At 35.2% G+C, this 19,616-nt stretch overlaps 2 protein-coding genes across 4 annotated transcripts in view; one reads left to right on the forward strand and one right to left on the reverse strand.

Annotated features, from left to right (window-relative positions):
- RB1 (RB transcriptional corepressor 1) overlaps positions 1 to 19,616 on the reverse strand; it is a 155,184-nt gene that overhangs the window by 47,675 nt on the left and 87,893 nt on the right. The window lies entirely within an intron of this gene.
- Positions 4,845 to 6,162, forward strand: LPAR6 (lysophosphatidic acid receptor 6). Its single transcript, XM_014838920.3, has one exon. The coding sequence runs from the start codon at positions 4,981 to 4,983 to the stop codon at positions 6,013 to 6,015; it is 1,035 nt and encodes a 344-aa protein (XP_014694406.1). The 5' UTR covers positions 4,845 to 4,980; the 3' UTR covers positions 6,016 to 6,162.

Here is a 19,616-nt window from a genome sequence, read left to right on the forward strand (position 1 = left end):
AAAGCAAAGCAAAGTTTTTCCCTTGACAATCTGGAATGTCTTCTTTCATTAAATGAAAACTACATAATCCACCATGTTTTCTTTTTCTGCTTTGTATCAAATGCAGCACCTTTCCTTAGGTTAGATTTTCTATCATTATTATTTCACACACTGCCCTTCTTTCTCCTCGCTAGCACTTTGCTTTTATTCTTTTACTAATGTTATGAATTTGTATTTTAAGATTTTTTCTTGCCTTTTGCAAATATTTATTACATTCAAAATGAATAATTTTTAGAATAACGAATATGACTAATGTTTAGAATAATTTCTCTCATTTCCCCCATTTTAAATTTTTAACTCTTCTACACTTTTATTTAAAATTTTTAAACTTTAGGTATAATTTACATATAATAAAAAGCTAAAATCTTAAATGTTTAGTTCCATTAGTTTTGACACTTCTAAAATTATAATTTGCATTAAATTCTTTTTGGAAGCAAGAAGGGTATAAATGAATAAATAACTAGTTGATTCATTCATGAGCTGATCTGTGACAATCTGGCAGGGGGAAACTGGAAGAGGTAGGACTAGAAACGATAAGACATTATAGCACCATATAGATAAGAATGACAGGGTTAGTCCAAAATGGTGGCGGTGAGAATAAAGGGGGACAAGATAAAACTGACATTATTATCAAGGCTGGAAATATAACCAGTATGAAAAAGAAGAGAAAGGAATAATGGCTGAGGAGCCCATCTTACATATTATTTATTTATAATGGACGTTCAAGAAAGACTTATTTATTCATTCAACAAACATTATTATGAGCCTATTTTGAATCAGGCATGAAAAAGTCAGATTTCTTGCCTCCTCAAACCCACAGTTGTAGCAGAAATGTAGTCAAGAACTCAGAAGTTACCCAAATCCTTAAACTTCTAATTGTTAACTAACAGGATACTCTCTCTCAAACTGATAAAAAACATCAGTTACACAACTAAATGATTTATAATACTGTTACTGTAGTGATGAATAAAACATCTACTTTATAGGCTACCTGATTATTTACCTGGCTTCTTGATCTAATTAAAATTTGAGAAGTGATGAGTTGCATAATGAGATTCACTAAATTTCAAATTGGTTGTATCTGTTATTTCACCCCCTAAAAAATCCCTACAAGAAACAAGCTGATTCACCGACTTAACTCTCAGAAGTGTACAAACCTCACATTAAAATAAGTTTGGTCTGAGTCTATCAAATACAAAAGCACCTATTAAACATACTTGATTTCCTGAATTCATTTAACTCCCTTTGTAAGTAGTTACACTATATTTTTCAAATCTCAACCTAAGGAATTTCCAAGGTATCTAATTTCACGTTGGTTCCTTAATTAGAAGTCAAATTAAAGATCTCATAAAATCCAGCTTTCAATGATCTTCTTCCCTGTTAAAACACACAGCCCCTATGCTATTGCTCTTCCTCAAAAGAAGCAACTTTCAATAAAATTCAAGTTTATTAATATGATTCTTTCCTCAGCAAACGTGAGTATCTATCAAGGGTCAAAGTATTGTATAAGAATTAGAAATACAAATATATACTAATATACTGATAACAACAAAAAGTTTAATTCAACAAATAGTGATCTATCCATTTTTAAGCACCAATGAGTGAAATATGAAAAAACTACAAATAAACAGTTAAGTGAATAACAAGTCAAGTGAATAACAATATCAACATGTGGAAGGATATTCTGATGTAGAATTAATATATTTTAATTCTCTGTTCAAAATGAAAGTAGAAGTAAACAAGCTAAGAGCATATAACTGCTTATATTCCATTGTTTAGTGATGACTAAAGAGATTACCAATTTGAAAGTAGATTACTAAGAAACTGTAACAGAAAATTTTTCTCCAATGAGAACACAAGCTTAACGACTACTCCTTTTTTTATTACTGTTCATTCAAAGTTTCTTCCTGTCTTCTAATATGAACACAAATACTATCTGTTTTCCACACCAATGCAATACAAAGAAATTCAGCCCTTTAAAGTTTTAAGTTCACTGATTATAAGTAAGGCTCACATTTTTTGGTCTCACTTGATTCTAGATAAATTTCCTAGTCAAAACAATAAAAATAGGTTACAATTCGGGCGGACTTATCAACAAACCAACAAAAGATGCTGAGCATGAGTGTAGCTCAAATTAAAAAGGTGTAAAATCAGCATAAAACAAGCTACTGCAACGTACTACTTTTAAACTGTCTAAGTAATTTCTGAAAGAAAAATAAATTGCTCTTAAATTACCTATATTGATACCCAAAAGGAAAAGTTTCAGCCCAAACTGAATCTAACTAGAAAATAACAGCAACAGTAAAATACAAAAGGGTAATTCAGAATTAAAAAAAAAAAAATTTAGGGGCCAGCTATGGGGCCGAGTGGTTAAGTTTGCGTGCTCCACTTTGGCGGCCCAGGGTTTTGCCAGTTCAGGTCCTGGGTGCACACATGGCACTGCTCATCAAGCCATAGTGAGGCGGCATCTCACACAGCAGAACTAGAAGCACCTACAACTGGAATACAACTATGGGGCCTGCCCGGTGGCTTAGCGGTTAAGTGCAAACGTTCTGATTCAGCGGCCCAGGGTGAGCCAGTTGGGATTTGGGGTGCAGACACAGCACTGCTTGGCAAGCCATACTGTGGTAGGCATCCCACATATAGAGTGGAGGAAGATGGGCATGTATGTTAGCTCAGCGCCAGTCTTCCTCAGCAAAAAAAGGAGGATTGGAAGATGTTAGCTCAGGGCTGACTTCCTCAAAAAAAAAAAAAAAAAAAAAAAGATTACAACTATGTACTGGGGGGCTTTGGGGAGAAGAAGAAGAAGAAAAAAAGAAGAGTGGCAACAGATGTTAGCTCAGGTGCCAATCTTTTTAAAAAAACAACAAAACACATTTATGTGGGGCTGGCCCCGTGGCCTAGCGGTTAAGTTTGGCACATTCTGCTTCAGTGGCCCAGGTTCATGGGTTCGGATCCTGAGCACGGACCTACACCATTTACCAAGCCATGCTATAGCTGTGAACCACATACAAAATAGAGGAAGACTGGTAAAGATGTTAGCTCACAGTGAATCTTCCTCAAGCAAAAAGAGGAAGATTGGCAACAGATGTTAGCTCAGAGCCAATCTTTCTCAGCAAAAAGAAAACCCATTTAAAAAACATTTATGTGTCTAGAGGCTGTGCTATCTTCAATCCTTGAGAAGTAACCTCTACATTCAACTACCCCCATTCCACACATACTTTCTTCTTCCAATTCCTTTGGGCTTTAAAAAATGAGTAAACTTTAAATATAAATATATAAAGAAACCACTCATATGAGCTTTTAAAATGAAGACAAATCTGAACTATGTTCTAATATACAGCTAATGTCATATTAAGAGGGATAAGGGGAGGATTGGGGGAACAAAAATAAATTATGAACCTAAAATTTAGCCAAGTAATGTAACTTCTATTCTCCAAAACTTATTTTAATCAATTTAGGAAAAAAAAATAGTTTAAAAAGATGTAATTTCATTCTGTGCATAAGATTAATACCACACCAAACATAAACATTCTTAAACATTATTCTTTGGTGAAACTGGTAATTTAAAAGTCAAAAGTGCTCTAAAATATTAATTCAATTTTATAGGAAACAAGAAAGAATGTTAGAAAATTTACCCAAAACAAGAGACCCAGGATTTGGAACCACTCACAATCATACCAATTCAATTAAACTAAATCTTGAGGAGCAATCCTGGAAAACAGAAGCCAAGAATGGCAACACTACCATCTGTCTCTCAGCCAAACCCTTTTTACACTTAAAGATTAAATTCTTCTCTTTCACAGTTACTAAACAATTTTTAATGCTATATTAAGAAATCACTAACAATTTAAATGCATAAATACACACTCATATACATTTTATTTTTTTAAAAAAAGGCATATCCCAAACATGAAAGCAATCAAAGAAGAGAGAAACAGGCTTAATACTGATTTTTTTTTCCTCTCTCAATCAGTACTACCAAAAGGAAAGAAAGAAAGGAAGGGAAAAAAACTCGAGAGGTGGCCAGCATCCCAGAAGGCGTTTCCGCATAAAAAGAGTTAATGGGCTGAGGCTCAGCTAAAGAGTCAGTGACCATTTGCAAGCCTCCTGGGTATATTCCCAGCAGACACATTATCAGATTAAAGCACTGCAAACAAACTGGGCTGAAACCTTTCTTTGTCCAAGCCCAGCCTCTTCTTCCTGTGATGTCATATTACAAACCTAGCAAGCCTTTCTTTTTCACTTCAGAGAAAGCCCATCTCACAATACAGCTGGCAAAGAGAAAAAGGCCTCGATTCAGCAAGAGCTAACACGCATAGGAATTTATTTCGGAACCCTTAAAAGACTCTTCTGGCTACCATCATCTGGGATCCACTGCAGGAATAGCAAAAAGGAAGACTTCATTTAAAAGGAGCAAGAAGTAAATGAGACCAAATTGGGAATGTTTAAGTCTCTGAAACTCTGCATCGAAGAGCAAAATAAGATTGTTAACTGTGGCTTAAACATTCTGGAGCATAAAGAAACTCTAATTTTGGAATATTCATCTTGACTACTGAAATACACATTTAACAGATGAGTTGTTTTATTCCATCGTGGAACAGAGCGTTACTTTAAAAATTATAATCCAATGGGTTGGCTTCAATGACTACCGTTTCTAAAGGTTGCTCGTCAGCTAACCAAGCCTTGGATTCAAGGATTTTCTGTAGACTAGCAAATGAGAATATTTTCCTGTTGAAGAAATAAGTGGAAACTTTACAGCAACAAATTTCATGTTTCTTTTGGAGATTTCAGAGAAAGAGGAAATATTTATAAAACCTCCCAAAGATCCAAAGAATTTGCAAATACGCTGGAGGTTATAAAGTAGTCACAATCTGAATAGCAAAGGAGACTGCAGCTGACCAAAGGGCTTCATCACTGTGAACTGGACGTGCCTTTATAATGGTAAGCAGTAACAGCTCCGGCTGTGTCTACGATGACTCCTTTAAATACACTTTGTACGGCTGCATGTTTAGTATGGTGTTTGTACTTGGGTTAATATCCAACTGTGTTGCCATATATATTTTCATCTGCACCCTCAAAGTCCGAAATGAAACCACAACATACATGATTAACTTGGCAATGTCAGACTTGCTTTTTGTCTTTACTTTACCCTTCAGGATTTTTTACTTTGCAACACGGAATTGGCCATTTGGAGATTTACTTTGTAAAATTTCGGTGATGCTGTTTTATACCAACATGTATGGAAGCATTCTGTTCTTAACTTGTATTAGTGTAGATCGATTTCTGGCAATCCTCTACCCATTTAAGTCAAAGACTCTAAGAACCAAAAGAAATGCAAAAATCGTTTGCATTGCTGTATGGTTAACCGTGATGGGAGGAAGCGCACCAGCAGTTTTTTTTCCGTCTACACACTCTCAGGGGAACAATACCTCAGAAGCCTGCTTTGAAAATTTTCCAGAAGCCACATGGAAAACATATCTCTCAAGGATTGTAATTTTCATTGAAATAGTGGGATTTTTTATTCCTCTAATTTTAAATGTAACTTGTTCTAGTATGGTGCTAAGAACTTTAAACAAACCTGTTACATTAAGTAGAAGCAAAATAAACAAAACTAAAGTTTTAAAAATGATTTTTGTACATTTGGTCATATTCTGCTTCTGTTTCGTGCCTTACAATATCAACCTTATTTTATATTCTCTTATGAGAACACAGACATTTGTTAATTGCTCAGCAGTGACAGCCGTAAGAACCATGTACCCAATCACTCTCTGCATTGCTGTTTCAAACTGTTGCTTTGACCCTATAGTTTACTACTTCACGTCGGACACAATTCAGAATTCAATAAAAATGAAAAACTGGTCTGCTAGGAGAACTGATTCCAGATTCTCTGAAGTTCAAGGCACAGAGAACTTTATTCAACATAACTTACAGAACTTAAAAAGTAAGATATTTGACAACGAATCTACAATATAAGCTGCCTGAAATAAAACCACTGGGACTTCACTGGGACAGAATTTCCAAGTTCCTTCAACTGTGAAAAGCATTTTTTTGGACAACTATTTCTCCACCTCTGAAAGAAAATAAACACGTGGAAAATTTTAAAGTTTTTAGTAAAAAAAAAAAATTGTATTCAATGTGTTAAGCATTAAAATGTACTCTATTCTTGTACAAACTCCATATTATTTTTCTGAGCCATTTTGAGTTGTACCTTCCTCTTCATTAAAAAATCCCTTAAAAAGTTGTCCAAAGTCTAAAAGCGATCATGATTTGAATCATGTGGTGACCATTTGTACTGTCTTTGAATTTCTTAGTAATTTTATACTAATGATTTACAAATGCTAAAAGTTTTAAGTATTTAATATTTTTATTCAACATACCTCTAATTTCTAGTTCAATCTGAATTGAAACTACTAATTGTGTTTCTTAAACTATAACAACATAAACGAGAAGCAGTAATTTGAAGTAATAAGCATTTTTGAAGTATTTCTCAAAAAATAGCTAGAAATGTAGTCTTCTGTAGAATAATGACATACTAACACTATTTGAGGATCTTGAGCAGTTAACACTTACAGTATTTAGGATTTTGTCTTTGTATGCAATTTACAAAAAGCAAATGCTGTCTAACTATATAGTGAAGTAGGCTTTAAAATTACTATTTTGATCCGTTTTCTGGATATAACAGCACCCAATTTCAAAATGATAAACGCCACAAAAATTGAGAAGGAGGAAACTAACAAAATGTTATTTTAATAAGTAAATTTTTTAAAAATAAAATACTACTAAAGGTACATTTTAAAGGTATATTTATCACAATAAATAACTTGCATTTTACGTATTTTAGGTCAGAGAAACACCATAGCTAGTGAGATAGTGAAATACAATACTCTGCACTTAGAAAGTGATCAATATATATACTACCTCCCTTCCTTCTTTGGACCATCTAAAGCCAAATATTGAATAGTTGAAAATACTATTTTAAGTAGGCAAAATATTATTGTATGTCAAAATTATCTATGAAATAAGAACATAGTTCCTTACATAAAAAATAGCAAAACTACAAGGCCAAATAACTAAGTACAACTACATTTTCATTTCACTAAACATAAAAAAGGTATGGCTTTGAGCTATCAAGTACACTAAAACATTTTCATTTTTCAACAGATTTTTTTTTTAATTCAAGTAATTCTCCAAAGTTAACTGAAAAAGAATGCTTTTTATTTGAGAAAAAGGACACATAATAAAATTCAGCATTCAACTTATCTGATTTTTACATCTTAATCTTTCAAGTCCTGAATACAACTTTGGACAAATACTCTTAAGATTTAAATTTGATGTTTGCTGTTCTCTGGGTTTGGGCTTCAACGATTTCAGACAAATCACAGTCATTTGCTACATAAGTAAATGCATTTTCAATAAAATAACAACGGGGCATTTTCTTTAGGGAGTCATGTCCCCTTTACATAAACCTAAAATAAAATAAATCTTTTAAAAAAAAAAAGCTAGTAAAGAAATTAAGCGTGGTACTTTATATCCCAAGAGAAGTACACATGCTGTAAACGTGTTTTCTTCAACCGATCCAGAAGTTCCCTTATTTGATATCACTCTTCAGAAAACAAATACAAATAGCACTCTAAAACATATATTTTTGAGCTGAAAAGCAAGTAACAACTTACTGACGTGGAGGAAAGGGGAGGGGAGTTTCTAACAGATTTCTCAGAACTTTTCTCAGCTTAAATATCTATGAGTAAGATCTCAAAGAATAGATATCAATTTAAAATACAAACAAAATAGTCATCAGATAGTTGTTATTTACTGTATTTACGGGAGAAATTACTATTACCCTCTTGTCAACAGGAAGATGAACCAAAAGTTTGTAAGATTCTTCACAAAGTATACATAACAGATGACAAACATCGGTTTTCTCATCTTTAAAACTTCAAATCCCAGGTAAATCTTACCTTCACAACAGAAAGAGTATTAAAGTTATTTTCCTTTGTTACTGTTGCACTTTAAGGTAAATTATATATTCCGAGGGCTTTCTCCTTCCCCAGAAAATCTAAATCAATAGAACTCCAAGGATTTTACTTTCTGTTACCTTAAAATGACAACAGCTAATCCTCCCTCCCAAAAAACTATGCCCACTGTTTTTAATATCTTTCCTTTCCAGATTAACTCTCTTCAAAGGAACAGAAGTAAAATGAGAATTTTTTTTTTTTTGAGGAAGATTAGCCCTGAGCTAACATCTGCCACCAATCCTCCTCTTTTTGCTGAGGAAGACGGGTACTGAACTGACATCTGTGCCCATCTTCCTCTGCCTTATATGTGGGAGGCCTGCCACAGAATGGCTTGACAAGCAGTGCGTAGGTCCATAGCCGGGATCTGAACAGGCAAACCCCAGGCTACCAAATTTTTCGAGGTGTGGAGAAAAGCTTTACAGCATCCTAATGATTGATTATGAACTTTGAAATGATCTTTTCTGAGAAAATATCAAGCAAGTAACTAGTTTACCAAAAGAATGTATGAAAATATATTATATATAATACATCCACAGAAAATTCAAAGAAACTGAAAGCATTACTTTATCCAGGAGTTTTGACTTTATATTCTACATTCAAAATACTAAAAGTAAATCTCAGATATCAATCTTAATTATATAGTATTTAAAGAAATTAGTCACTCAATTGAGGAATATAAAATAGAAAATGAAACATCAGCCAACTTCATATACCAACTGAGAAACATTTAATTACGAATCATATGTAGCCAGCAAGAGTCTGAAGCAATTGCTTTTTGGTCCTGCAATTTTGGACTCCTGATGAACCAGGTATCTGGTCTTTTGTCAATATATTAAGTTACTATTACCTAGTAAAATCTTTATTACCTCCCAACTATTTTACTACCCAAACTTTTTTAGTGTCTGCATGCCAATCCAACTCCAAATGTCACAAATGAGGAAAGATGTTACCTGGTGCTCTTATTTGTGAATGAATTTTTATATAGAAAATTTTGTAAACAGTGCTCACTAGTGGATGAATCTTAAGGTAGTTCTAAGGTAAATTTTTTTTTTTTGAGGAAGATTAGCCCTGAGCTAACATCTGCCACCAATCCTCCTCTTTTTGCTGAGGAAGACCGGCCATGAGCTAACATCCATGCCCATCTTCCTCTACTTTATATGTGGGATGCCTACCACAGCATGGTGTGCCAAGCAGTGCCATGTCTGCACCCGGGATCCAAACTGGCAAACCCCAGGCCGCTAAAGTGGAACGTGCGCACTTAACTGCTGTGCCACTGGGCCAGCCCTGTAAGGTAAATGTTTTCAAAAAGCTTCTTTGGGCTGGCCTAGAAACCAAATTATCCATTTAAAACATGATTTCTAAGAGGGGCTGGCCCCGTGGCCGAGTGGTTAAGTTCGCGCGCTCCGCTGCAGGCAGCCCAGTGTTTCGTTGGTTTGAATCCTGGACGCGGACATGGCACTGCTCATCAAACCACGCTGAGGCGGCGTCCCAAATGCTACAACTAGAAGGACCCACAAGGAAGAATATACAACTATGTACTGGGGGGCTTTGGGGAGAAAAAGGAAGAAAAAATAAAATCTTTAAAAAAAAACATGATTTCTAAGAAATAAATTCCTAACTAAACAGGACTAATGGACAAACTTAGGGACACAGAACATATGTAAACCAACCAGAGTATTTAATGATCAACAATATTATTTAATTAAAAAAATTTTCCAGAGATCAACATAAACATAATTCTAAAATCACTAATTCTCCAATTTCTATTTTATCTCTTTCTCCATCTTTTTTACCTAATGTCTGCTATTTTCTGACCGTCAATTTTATGAAAGTACAAAGAATATAATTAAACAGGGCAATAGACCAGCACAATAAAAGAATAAGAAACTAACTTCAGGCAAACTTCTCTACTAAGTCTTTCCCCTTCTTCCCTCTCTCAAAAAAGATTTACTCTAGTAACTCCTTAACAGAGTACAAAATTACCTCTTTCATCACTTTATGAAAGTGCTGAAAAGCAGTGGAAAAAACAGAATCCAAGAGGACCCCAGAAGTAGAGATAATCATGAATTTAATAGCTACCAAACAAAACTTGCTTTACTCATATAGATTCAATCAAGTAATTCTTGAAAATAAAGTTTAAGTAAATATTAAGAATGAGAAACAAATATATGTTACATACTTACAGCCAAGTTGTAGTTAATAGTCATAGGGTGAACGTACTGAATTCTAGTACCTTCCTATCAAAATGGCTTCTGGTAAATTCACAATTTAGAGCTGAAAGAGCCTGGAGATATCTGACACAACTACTTCACCTTAGATTGAGGAAACGGAAGAACTAAAAGGCTAAGTTGCAGAGGGTCACATAACAAATTAAGGTAGAGCCAGGATAAGTGACATGCCTATTTCTTCAAAAGCAGCAAGGGAAGGAGCACATGCAAAGGCCCTGTGGGAGAGAAGTTGGTATGCTGAAAAGATTAAAAGAAAGCCAAAGTGGCTCAAGGTATAGTGCTGAGATCTTTGATGTACTTATAGGGCATGAAAAAGCCCTGTTAAGATCTGAGGAGATGTGGAAAGCACTGAAGGACTGATTTGAAGTAGAGGGAGAGACATGATCAGAGTTGCATTTCAAAAAGATTCTTCTAATTACAGGGTAGAGATGCATTTGTCTTCAGCAAAAAGAGAAAAAGAATCATAATAAGAGCTATATTTATTCAATTTAAATTTAAAAAGCTGTTCTCATCCTTTATTTTGACTATGTCCTTTCTCTCTTATTAAAATTGCCTCTCTTTTTTGAAATGATGGTGATGATGGATGGGAAGAATACCTTAATGTTGTTACTTGGCATATTTAGTTAGCAGCCCTTGTGGAAAAAATGGTACATTCCTACACCGCTGGTGGAAACATAAAACGTTACAATCGTTACAGATGGGAATTTGGCAATATTTAACATACACACATTTATCCTTTGACCTAGCATTCTCACTTTTAGGTATTTACCCTGAAGACACACTTCCAGTAATATAAAAATACATATGTACATGGCGTAGCATTATTTGAAATTGCAAAATATTGGAAACTACCTAGATGTCCAAGCACAGAAGATTGATTGAATAAACTGCAGCACATATACACAATGTAGCAGTATGTAGATATCCAGTTTTATATACATATGGATATCATTGGTATCCAGTTTTAAAAGCTGTCAGATTCTCCATTGCCTGAAAGGAAAAGTTCAGTTTCAAAGTTCTCCAAAATACGGTCCTGACCACTCGAGATTTTGGCTTCTTTTCTGTCTCCCAAACAAGATACCTCCACTCCACTTTGGTCTATTACTTGGTCCTGTGTTCACAACTCTTACTTTCTTGACTCTAGAGATTTAGGCACATGACACACTACTTGCCCCTCTCCACATCCCTGTCAATAAAAAGCTCACTCTGCTCCTCTTCTCCGATAAAATCCTTTCAATCCTACAAGGCCCAGGTCAACTCTAAACAAAATCTTCTTTGATGATGCTTACTGCCTGTATCACTTACTTGGTATTTATTTGTGTCTTTGTTGGTTGTCTTTTTATGTGGGCTATGTCTTATCTTCCTAACTAGACACCTCAAGCTTCTTGAGGAAAGGGATTATGTTTTGTATGTCTTTGTATTCTCTATAGTGCCTAACACAGGATTGAAATAGACCCAAAAGAGCTTGGAAGGAATGGCTTAGAGTGAAGAACAAATTAGATGTTATTTGCCTACTAGACTGAAGATTAATTTTTAATAACCATTATCTATTTACTTATACAGTATCTACTCTGGGTATTTATCAACGTAGTTCTAATAAATGTCCTATACTTGCACACAAAAATGTAAAGAGACTAAAGATTTTCTTTTGTTTCACCAAAACTATGGTTCATTTAATTCTTCAAAAACCCAAGGAAAACAATGCAAATTTTCCTTTATTGATACTACTTTGATACAAGAATTCAGCTCTTGCAGTTATCACCATAACGCTTATTATGATTTACAATAACATGGATTCATCAACCTTAAATTATGTCCGTTAAAATCCTCACCCTTTAGATATGATTATAGAGTTGTTAAAATAAACCACTTTGTTCTTGAAGACATTCTTTATAGAACTATCTGACTTCTCTCTTGGAACAACTATTTTCCAGGCCTGCTGTATCCTAGGATTTTTCCCATTTTTTTGCTCTCTAGACTCCTGTGACAGTTTCCTCCTTTCTTGGATTTCTTTTTCATTCTGCTAAGGCAGATTCTCTAGTAATTTTATTTCAAAAACGATAGCCAAGAGATAAACTTTCTGAATCCCTGCACGACTGAAAACTGTTTCACTTTACCCTCGTGTTTGACAGTGTAGGTCAGATAGAGAATTCTTGGCTATCAAACATCCAGTATTCCTGATAAGAACTGCGATGTTGACCTGGATCTTATTCCCTTGTAAATAACTTACTTCTCTCTGGAAGCTTTTATAATTTCCTGATTACCTTTGGAATTCTGAATTTTCACCAAGATGTATACACATTCATTCATCTTTAGTCTCTTTAGATTCTCTTTATATTCATTCAATCTTTAGTCTCTTTCCATCTGCAGCCTCCTGGCTTTCATCACCTTTGGAAATATTTCTTGTTTTTAATTATTATTTTCTGTCCTCCACTTTCTCTAGTATTTCTTTTGGGGATGGACAGATAGATATTGAACTGAAGTGCCCCCAAATACCAAAATACAGGCAATAAACCATCAGCACAGCAGTCTGTTGTATTTTCCTCTTAGGCAGAATTATCTTTCCTATTTCTTTTTTTCCTTCAAGTCTGTCATAGCAGTCTGATTACCTCAATTTCTACTCTGTTCTTTTGTAGGCACCAGCAGGAAGCTGCAGCCCTGTGTGTGTACATGTACACAAAAGATGGGGTGGGGCCAGGCATGTATTTGTATAGTTTGTACACTACAAAAGCAGAGCTTCATCCTAAACTCTGCATACCAAGCCTAGGGCGGCTGTGTCCAGAGGGGCATCTTTTTCTAATTCATTAGTACAGAGGGACATACATTTTTCTGATTCTTATAGGCTGGCAAGGCCTTAGATGGAGCATTGGTTGAGGTGTTTCATGGACCGGTAGTTCTCAAAATGTGGTTGTCAAAATGTAGAGACCAGACTAGCAACATCAGCACGATCTGGGAACATGTTAGGAATACAAATTCTCAGACCCTATTCCAGAAACGTTAGGGTTGGGCCCAAAGATCTGTAAGTTGTGCTTTAACAAGCCCTCCAGGTGATTCTGAAGCATGCTAAAGTTTGAGAGCCACTGGCAGAGAGCACGTTAGAAAATTCTCCTGATTACTGCCCCACCTGCTGCTATGGGCTTGGAAACTGAGATTCCCACTTGGACCAGAGCCCTTTCTGGTGTGTATTCAGAGCTGTGGTTTTCTCTGTTTTGTTGTAGCCATCAATACACACCTCATTTACTTTTCATCCTCAAAAATGAATCAATTTCTCTCCATAGTTTTTCTACTTGATAGTCTCAGTACTGCTGAATTTCACCCCCAGGTGTTTCTTTTCTTTTCTTTTCTGTCACTTCCCTTGGATTTTGGGGGAGAAAGGAGATGTAAGTGTGTAGTCAGTGTGCTATTTTGAATGAGAAAATACTCTAATTTTAAAAGCAACTGTCCAAGTCACACAAGCAACAGGCTAAGTTACACAAGAAAAAGTTATACTACTTAAACTCTTTTGCTATTGCTAAAAAATAGTATGCAAAGGCTTTTTCATCAAAACAAAGCAAATCCTTATGCTATGAACACCACAACCTTCAATTTAATTTTCTTTAAAAAAGGATAATTTTTCAACTATTTAACCAATTACTGTTGGCTCATATTTTATTTTATTTTTCTGGTGAGGAAGATTGGATCTGAGCTAACATCTGTTGCCAATCTTCCTCTTTTTGCTTGAGGAAGAGTGCCCCTGACCTAAGATCTGTGCCAATCTTCCTCTATTTTGTATATGGGTCGCCACCACAGCATGGCTTGATGAGGGGTGTAGGTCATGCCTGGGATCCAAACATGTGAACCTGGGCTATTAAAGCAGAGCACACCAAACTTAATCACTATGCCAGGGGGCTGGCCTCAGTTCATATTTTAATAGGACATAAAAACCTACAAATCATTTTATTACAATGCTTTATTTTAAAATAAAGAACTTTAATTACATGAGTGTAAAATATTCACATTGGACTAAAATTTAGGCTTTTCAGGGAAAAGCATTTTATGTATAGTACTTGATGAACAGAAGAAGCAGTTTATTTAAATAAAAATGAATATTACTTACAACAGAGCACTAACAAATTACACCACTTGGCTTATATGTCACACATGTAATTTTTGCTCATGTCCAAAATAACTGGTTTCAAAACTGTTGGGCAAAAATTTCTATACTTTGTGTCGTGGTCTCCTAAGATTTCTTTACATCAAAACACATGTAATTCAACATAATCTTAGCTATTTAAGAGAAGGAAAAAAATATGGACACATATTAAAAACCAGAATAGGACATGTATAAATAGTATGTCCACAACAGATTATAGAGTTGTTCCTAGAGAAATAATCACAAAGGTCAGGGATATCATTTCTGTATCATCATAGCAACTTTTACCCAAATCCATTCACCCAGGCCATTTATTCATTTCAAATTGTACTGTGGAAAAGTTTATTTTCAGAAGACCTGTTGAAATATGCAAGTTACGGGGCCAGCCCCGTGCCTGAGTGGTTAAGTTCGCGCGTTCTGCTTTGGCGGCCCAGGATTTCACCAGTTCGAATCCTAGGCACAGACATGACACCACTCATCAAGCGATGCTGAAGGAGCATCCCACATGCCACAACTAGAAGGACCCACAACTGAAAAAATACACAACTATGTACTGGGTGGCTTTGGGGAGAAAAAGGAAAAATAAAATATGCAAGTTAGATCCTGTTCTAAAAGCACATAATATTAAAAGTGTCTAATATGCCTAATTGCAAAGATGATGTAAAGTTTCTATTTTCAAGAGTTCAGTATCAGATTAGTGAATCCCATGTTCATTTTTGTTTATGACGCATGTATGAGTAAAAGATAAGTCATTTTACTTCTCTACTTTTCTCATTTTAATGTTTAAAAGAAAAAAATCAAAATGACAAAAATAAGTTATAAAAACCAGCATTACTTAATACTATAAATGAAAAAACTTTTAGACAAATTACCTTAAAACATGGAAAGGGTAAGTATAATGACCAGCTATTAATAAAAATAATAATTTTATTAATCTATTAATAAAGATAAAAATGACCAGATATTAAACTCCAAAAAGGAAATGAACTTAAACAAAAGATAGCAAGAGAGATTTGTTAGTCTTTGAAGAATTCTTAAAGAGTATAATGAAAATTTTAAAGCGAAATCATGTGTTTTATTTTAATGGTAGCAAGAAACACTGAAACTTAGCAAGAATAAAAAAAGGGAAAGAGTGAGAAACAAATCCAGCTATTTCATAGTCTATATTTCCTTATCATGTTCTAAATCTAGCATTTAAGGAAGACACGAAAAATGCTTTTGATATTTGGCCATTTCTGACAATAGTGGAAAATATTAAGAACCAATAAGTAAATTAATAAAACCACATACGCAAGGGCTACTAACGTGTGTTTTGAAACAAACTAGGTTGTGACAGTTCGGAGTTTTGAAAACATGCCATAAATATCTGGAAAAGATAAATGTCAAAAAGTTGGTTCTATTTTTTTAATTAAAGGTAACTGAACTTCAACAATTTAAGAACAATTGCCCTACACTGGTTCTAAAATTTTACTAAACTCATTAATTAATAATAGCCTCTTACTTAGCTGGAGAAATTCAGAAACTCCATTAATTAGAACAGCTATCTCATAAGATACTTCTACTCTTGTTTCTTGCATATCTAGGTTCGAGAGCCCTTCCTCACTATTACAGCTAGGCTATGATTATGCATGTAGAGACTGAAACTTTTAAGACTATATTCAAGGAATTTTCTCACATCATGACCTTGTAGAAGATCCTCTGAACAAGAATACAAGTGCTGCAATTTCCACAGGTTAAGTACAAAGGATATTTCCAAGCTATTCTTCTACATTTGCTATCTCCCTTCTTGTTTGTACTTGAATAATGAACTAACACTGCCCTCAGGGTAAGTACTGATATGATTCATAACTAAAGCAATATAACAAATTCCAACTGTAGTCTAACAGCAAACCCTGCCCACATTTAACAATGCTGGAGTTCAGTTTTTCCCTGAACTTTTTCCATTTTGAGAAGGCAACGGGGCGGGGGTGCCTCGGGAGAAGAGAAAAGTTCCACATACTTATAGTAAGCCAGGATAAACAGATCCACTACTGTTTAATTGTGTTCTCAGTTCTTAAGAAATCATTGTACAGTAGAGGAAAGGGGGTGAAGTGAAGGGAACTAACAATTGTGATGTTGCTAAAATATACCATTCTGATAAATGTTCACTTATTCCTCACGATAACTCTTAAAGTATTATTATCCCCATTTTACAGACAAGGAAACCTGAGATAGAGACATAACTTGCTCAGAATCACACCAAAACAAGTTACATCTCTGAACCTCACCTTTCCTTATCTGTAAAATAGGAATAGCAATGTTTACCTTCTGTGAAGATTAAACGAGATCAGGTGACTCCAAATCCCAGGCTCCTGCTCCAGCACAGTGACACTCACAAAGAGAAAGATACAAACAGAGATAAAACACGAATAAAGAAACTAATCACAACAATGCACATACCCAACAGTAAACTAATAAACATAGAGAGGCAGCACAGAGGTTAAGAGTGCACTCTGTAACTTGATAGCCGGAGTTAAAATTCTGCCTCTGCCATACACTTAGCTTTGTGGACAAGAGAAACTTTCTCAATTCCTGGGTGCCTCAGCTTCTTGATCTGGGAAATGGTGATAAGGATAGAATCTATGTCACAGAGTTGTGCAAAGTAAATGAGTTAATACATTTCAGCTCTTTTAACAGTGCCTGTAATAGCACATGTGCAAAAATATTACTTATTATGATTTCCACACTGAAATGTCAAATGCATAAATGAGGGTCATTTTGATGCAGGTCTGTATAATGATCTGGAAAGATTGCAAATAAGTAAGCCAGTGATGAACTTTTTACAAGCTCTGATTCCTATAGGAAGTTTCTATGAGCCAAGGGACATTTCTGAATGGTTGGATTTTTTTTTTTTTAACATCTCTGAATTTCTTTAGTCTCTGTGCCAATTCATGAACAAGGAGAATGCATAGCATGGACAATGGGGGAGGGGCAAGGGAGACACGAATGGGCAAGTCACAAATACTTCTTCACAGTGAACTCCGGCAATTTCTCATGTGTGTCAGTGTTCTATGAACTAAAGAAGGAAGCAAATGCATAGAGAAAAGAATAGATTGAGGGCTCAAACACAGGGTTCAAGAGGAGAAGGCACCTGAGCAAAGGTTTAGACACAGAAAAGATTTTATGTTTAAAACCATAAACGGATCTGGATCCAGAACTCAGCCTCACATAAGCATTTAAAACAAAAGAAGACTTGCATTAATTTATAACAGTTATCTCAGTGTCTCTGAATTTTCTGTTTTTTTAACCTATGAGGAACCACATACAAAGCCACTTAAGGCTTCACTGATCCTTAACAATTATGAAGAAATAGTTATTAAATTGAGCTTATATTCTTACATCTTTCTTAAGCACTCATCTATTCACATTTCAGTGGATAAATATTCACGTGCACTAAGTTACTATCCTTATTTTAATTGTTTGTCTGCTTACCTATATTTTTAAATTCTCTCTAGGTTAGTTCACAGTAGAAAACAAGGTCACTCAAAAATTTTATTTCTAAGATATTGCCTTCCTTTATTTTCCCTTCTCAGGCTTTACATTTTTTCATTCAGAATTATAGAAGACTTTAAACATACCTGGAATCTTTCATTGAAAACTCAAGTTTTAACATTTCAGAAAATGTTATGAAAACAGACCTAACTTTCTATTTCACCTCATTCCCATCCTTCCCCTCCAATCTCCTTGAAGGATAATCCAAATATCTAATTTCATCAACCCTAAATTATGATGAATTCTAAAAACATTATATTAAAATCTCATTTCTGAGAGTTGCATGAATGAAACATATATGCACATGAGTACTTCCTTTTAAAATACTGTTTGCTCTTTTTTGTAATGTCATCTTTTAATCTCTTCTTCCCGAGGAATACATTAAACCAACAGTGACAGTGTACTTGACAAAGGAGCTGGCGAACAAATGGCACTTTCTTCCCTTCCTATTACTAAATAGCTCTTCGACAAAACACTTACCTTGTTACTCAAGATAAGAAAATATATTTTTTCACTTAGAATAAAATTAACTTGCTATTTATATTGCTGCCTTTTATACCATCCCATATGCTTGACTACATGGTGCAGTGTTTAATAGAAATAATGCAGTACAATGAAAGAGCACTTTACCAGATCAACACAGAATTTGGAATCAAACCAATATGGGTTCAAATGCCAGCTGGGTGACCTTAGATAAATTACTTAACCTTCCTGAGCCTGCTTCCACTTATGTAAAATGAAAATAATATTAACAACCTCACAGGATTATGAAAATCAAATTAGACAAATATTTTTGGGGCACAGCACATTGCAACTGGTCACTCACTGAATGTTAGCTTTCCCTGTTCATCCATTGCTGATTAGCTCCTAGGTGGGACACAGATATTCGGTGTTTCTCTTTCCTCATGCAAAACTAGAGCCATGCCTACACCTCCTACTTTGCAGAGTTAGTATAAAGTATCAAGATTATTTCATATGAAAGCCCTATAATGTAAGGTCATCTAGAATCTGGCTATTCTAATGAGTGACCCACAGGCTAGCAACATCAGAACCATCCGGGAGCTTGTTGGAAATGCTGAATCCCAAGACCCACCTTGGACCTACTTGATAAGAATCTGTATTTTGACAAGATCTCCAGGTGATTTCCTATGGACATTAAAGTTTAAAAAGCACTGGTAAAAAATAACCCTCAACCTGGAAGAAAAGAACTTTGTCAATATTGTGCGGAAACCCCAAAAGGACAAAGGGCATTTACAATAATGCATATTGACTTAATTAGCTTAGGACAGCAAGTTAGAGGAGTTGGTGTGGACTGGTAGAACTTAAAGCAGTGAGAAATAACTGAAGAGGAAAGGCAGAAAAAACCAAAATACCGGGTAAAGAGCACAATATTCTGCAGAGGCAAATGAGGATTTCAGCCCATAAAAAATATACATAATGATGTTTATAATGATATCTCTGGCTCAAAAAGAAAAAGTAGGGGCTGGCCGGGTGGTGCAGCGGTTAAGTTCGCACATTCCACTTTGGCGGCCCAGGGTTCGCTGGTTTGGATCCTGGGTGCGGACATGGCAACGCTTGGCAAGCCATGCTGCGGTAGGCATCCACATATAAAGTAGAGGCGGATGGGCATGGATGTTAGCTCAGGGCCAGTCTTCCTTAGCAAAAAGA

This window comes from Equus asinus, chromosome 11 (genome assembly GCF_041296235.1).
Source record: "Equus asinus isolate D_3611 breed Donkey chromosome 11, EquAss-T2T_v2, whole genome shotgun sequence".
Lineage (NCBI taxonomy): Eukaryota > Metazoa > Chordata > Mammalia > Perissodactyla > Equidae > Equus > Equus asinus.

Coding starts and splice junctions, on each gene's coding strand:
- LPAR6 (XM_014838920.3), top strand. CDS start 4,981: ATGGTAAGCAGTAACAGCTCCGGCTGTGTCTACGATGACTCCTTTAAA.